This window comes from Primulina eburnea, chromosome 14 (genome assembly GCF_022965805.1).
Source record: "Primulina eburnea isolate SZY01 chromosome 14, ASM2296580v1, whole genome shotgun sequence".
NCBI classification, from domain to species: domain Eukaryota; kingdom Viridiplantae; phylum Streptophyta; class Magnoliopsida; order Lamiales; family Gesneriaceae; genus Primulina; species Primulina eburnea.
This window is the reverse complement of record NC_133114.1, coordinates 10,731,375-10,735,486: the sequence shown is the minus strand read 5'-3', so window position 1 is coordinate 10,735,486 and position 4,112 is coordinate 10,731,375. Positions and strand designations below refer to the sequence as shown.

General features: G+C 35.7%; 1 protein-coding gene across 1 annotated transcript; it reads left to right on the top strand.

Annotated features, from left to right (window-relative positions):
• The first annotated feature begins 2,732 nt into the window (after nt 1-2,732).
• On the top strand, nt 2,733-3,296 carry LOC140811161 (glutathione S-transferase T3-like). The gene has a single exon (XM_073169035.1). It carries the CDS (start codon nt 2,733-2,735, stop codon nt 3,294-3,296), a length of 564 nt encoding a protein of 187 aa, XP_073025136.1.
• The last annotated feature ends 816 nt before the right edge of the window (nt 3,297-4,112 follow it).

The window sequence follows — 4,112 nt, the reverse complement described above, 5'->3', positions numbered from 1 at the left end:
CTATGCTTGGACGTGCTCCATCAAGCGACGGTTGCGCATACTCAAGCATGGGTATGCGTCTTGGCTCTTCGACCCTTAGATCTTTGTGATGCTCTTCCTCACGTTCGTTCATGTTCATTATGTCTTTAAGCCTCTGCTATTGTCGTGTCCTGCGTAAAGTTCTTTCAATCTCGGGATCGAATATCTCTAGTTCAGACTCTAGAGACATTGGCATGCACAAGAGAGATACCTGCAAAGATATCGAAGGTGTCAAACAAAGTAAAATAAAGAATGCTAAAGTAAATAATGGAAAATAAAATTGTAGATTAACAGTCCCCGGCAACGGACCAAAAACTTGATCGAGCAAAACTTGCAATGTGAATCCTTAATAAAAATATGGTTTTATATGCTCAATAATTAATCGCAAGTGCACGATGTTAAGTAATAGTATAATGTACGTGAGTATGAGTATTATTCCACTGAAGACTGTATTTGACAATTATTATTTTCAGTTATTAAATCTTTAGCAACGAAAATTGATTGATGGTTTAATACTACTATGCTTAAATAAACATGCAAATAAAATGATTCAAGAATTGAATGATAAAAATTAATATCTAAACTGTTTGATTAAAATTCAATGAGAAAATAATTTTTTGGGAATATCGGTTCACCTACACCTCGTTAATTAATTAATTCGTTCGATAGTGTTTGTATGCTTCCGACAGAATTTCCTATTCAATTGAACACACTCTCTCAAGCTATGGCAAACTAATTCTACTCAATGAAGTAATTAAATGTCTTTAATTATTTATCAAGAGTGAATCGCAAGTCGATCTATGAAATCTCCTAGTTTTCGCCCTACCAGACTATGACTATCGGCGCGTATCCAATTTCATATATCTGTGTAAATTGTAGATCCACGGATTATACTACTCATTCCTATCACAATTTATTCTCTCGAACTCACTCGCAATATAAAAATGTTGTTAAAGTTAGCTACGCTCTAACAACACAATGAGAAACAGTAGCACATTCAAGAATAAACCAACAATCGAAATATAGATTATTAAATCAAAGTTTGGGGTAGGATCTCTTTAAATCCCAACAAATGTTTTAAGTTAGCTACTCGATTTCATATTCAAAATAAACAAAGAAATGTTTGAATGATAAAAACTAGATTAGAAATACTATTCGTGACGAAAAAGCGAGGAACGATGCCCGGAAATCTTCGAATCTTCAACTCCAAGCGCAAAGTCCTCTCCAAAGCTTGTGGCGGCTTTCCAATAATGTCTAAAGGATCCCAAAAACGTCAAAATCCCCTTTCCATATCATCCACATCCAACGACTGAGGTAAGAAATCGGCAAAGAAATTTTTCCAAAAATAGATGGCGCTCGGGCTATAGAAAATTACCGCTCGAGCCCCACACCTTCTGTAAATTGCTTGGGGAATGAGGCAGTCGCGCTCGGGCGGTAGAATTTCATTGCCCGAGCACCGAGTTTTCTGTATGTTTTCTTCTCGGAATGCATCTCTCGCGCCCGGACGGTAGAAAACTACCGCCCGAGTGCCATGTTCTCTGGACATTTGCTGCGCGGATCACCTCTCGCGCCCGAGCGGTGAAATTCTACCGCTCGGGAGCCAGCCTTTCTGTATGTTTTTCTTGGCTCGCACACTTTGCTCCAATTTCGATTTTCCGGTCATTTTACCTGCAAATTTGTCACGCACAAGTGAGAAATGATAAAATGCATATGCTTACTCTAAAACGAACAAAATGTAAATGAAATGTACGAATGCACAATGCAAACACACATAAACTAATGCAATAAAACACGTAAAACCACACATATCATATGATAAGAATATGGTCATATCAAAATGAATCACACCATGAACCTCATCTGCATTGGAGTTCAATTGGTGATGTTATAACATAAAATTAATGTTAAAACCAATGTGATATAGTGTTATAACACCATGTATTTGCCACCTGTGTACCGCCGTTCAATTCCTTGAACGCATGAATTTTTTTTAAAAAAAAAAATTCAAACTGGGGCGTGTAAACACACGCCAGATACAACCACTTGTGCGTTCATTGGAAACGCAAGAAAAGTGAGTGCAAAGTTGGAGACAAGAACGGCCCACCTCCCCCATGTTATTATATCTTTTTTTTAATATTTTTTATAAAAAGAATGGCCCACCTCCCCATACTATCCTATCTTTTTTTAAAAAAAAAATTTATAAAAACAATTAATTCAAACGGTTACATTTGAAAAAATCAAAAAAATTAATTAAAAATAAATTAAAAAATTTTAACAGTCATTTAAAACAGAATTTAACAGCTAGTTAACCACTATTTTAATAAAAAAAAAATAAATTTTCATTTATAAATAGTCACCACATTTCACAAGCTATTTCAATCATCCAAACACATAAATCACTCCAAAAATCTTCTTTCTACTATTTTCATCATCTCAATTTCATTTGTAATATTTACTTCTATAATCCTATTCTGAAATTGATGAAAATAACCGACGATTTTTCAGAAATTTCGTGAATTATCCAAATATGCCAGAAGAAAATGCTTCTTCCCAAAATTCACAAATTCCACCAAATTATCCATATTTTCCATATCCACCAATTTAATTATCCACATAATCCATATCCACCAAATTATCCATATAGTTCAAATCAACCAAATTATCCATTTAATCAATATCCACCAAATTATCCATATAATCCACATGCAACGGGTATGCCTTTTATATCTCCGACAGAAAATGAATCGGCCACTGCGACTTTTGTCCCGGAGACTCAACTGTCCGATTGTGAATCTCCGGTTGAACTCGCAAATTTGGAGAAGATGGATTTTGGTGCTGAGGGTAGGAGAAAACGGTCAATCTTGACAAAAGTTGAAGATGAGGTCTTAGCGAGATCGTTTGTCACTATCAGTGATGACCCAATCATCGGCAATGATCAAAAGACGGATGATTTTTGGGGACGTATTGCAAACTACTACAATGAGAATCGTCCTACAGGTACACCCAACAGAATTGCAAGTGTTATACGATCGTACTGGCAAAATACTATCCCAAAAAAAGTGTATCGCTTCAATGCAAAATACAATAGCATTTATAGTGCGTATCGTAGCGGCCATAGTGACGAGGATGTATTATGGCTTGCTTATGAAAAATACCGCAATGAAAATAATGGCGTTGCATTTAACCTCGAGCATGTGTGGAGAATCGTAAAAGACCGTCCAATGTTTACTCCGCAGTCCCTTGATCACGTTGTTGGCACGAAAAAAGCGAGGACGTAGGAGTCAGGAGCAAGCAACACATCATCCAACCAAGATTCGTGTCTATATGTAGACCTAAACGAAGATGAAACTCATCCAGTTGGTCAGAAAGCATCAAAAAGAAAAGGAAAAGGCAAAATGAAATCAGACATTGAGGGTATGACAATAAATTTGGACAATATGTTTGCAAAGTTTACTGAGTATACAAGTGTAAAAATGGTTGAAGTTGAAATGAAACAAAAGCAACTCGAAGTCGAGGAGATAAAGGCAAAAGTTGTCGAGATGAAGGCAAAAGCTACGTTAGCCAAAGTTCAACTACAAGAATACTCAATTCTTTCGAAGGACACTTCACAAATGACAAGGGAGCAACTTATCATCCACGAACATCTATGCCAAGAGATTAGGATGAGATGGAATATGTAATTTTCATTTATTGTAAATTTTCATTATTGTACTTTTCAATTAATGTAGTTTTAGATTATTGCACTTTTGAATTAATGTAATTTTCAATTAATGTACTAGAGTTGTTGTAATAGAGCCGTTGGAATAAAGCTGTTATTATAGCCGTTGGATTATATCCGTTATTATAGCCGTTAGAATATAGCCGTTGTAATAGAGCCGTTGTAATAGAGCCGTTGGAAAGAAAAATAGATAAATAGATACCGTAAGCTCTAAAATTCTTCATTCTAAGAGCATACCATTTGGCAAACACATAGAGTTGAATTTTTTTTCTCAAAAATGTCTCAATCTTCAAGTAGCACCAGCTCTAACTCGACAAGTGAAAACGAAGTCCAAGTTTAAGTTGACAACGAAGATTATGATTCGGGGATTGAGATA

Excerpts from the sequence above, each read along its gene's own strand:
- LOC140811161 (XM_073169035.1), top strand. The coding sequence starts at position 2,733 with ATGCCTTTTATATCTCCGACAGAAAATGAATCGGCCACTGCGACTTTT.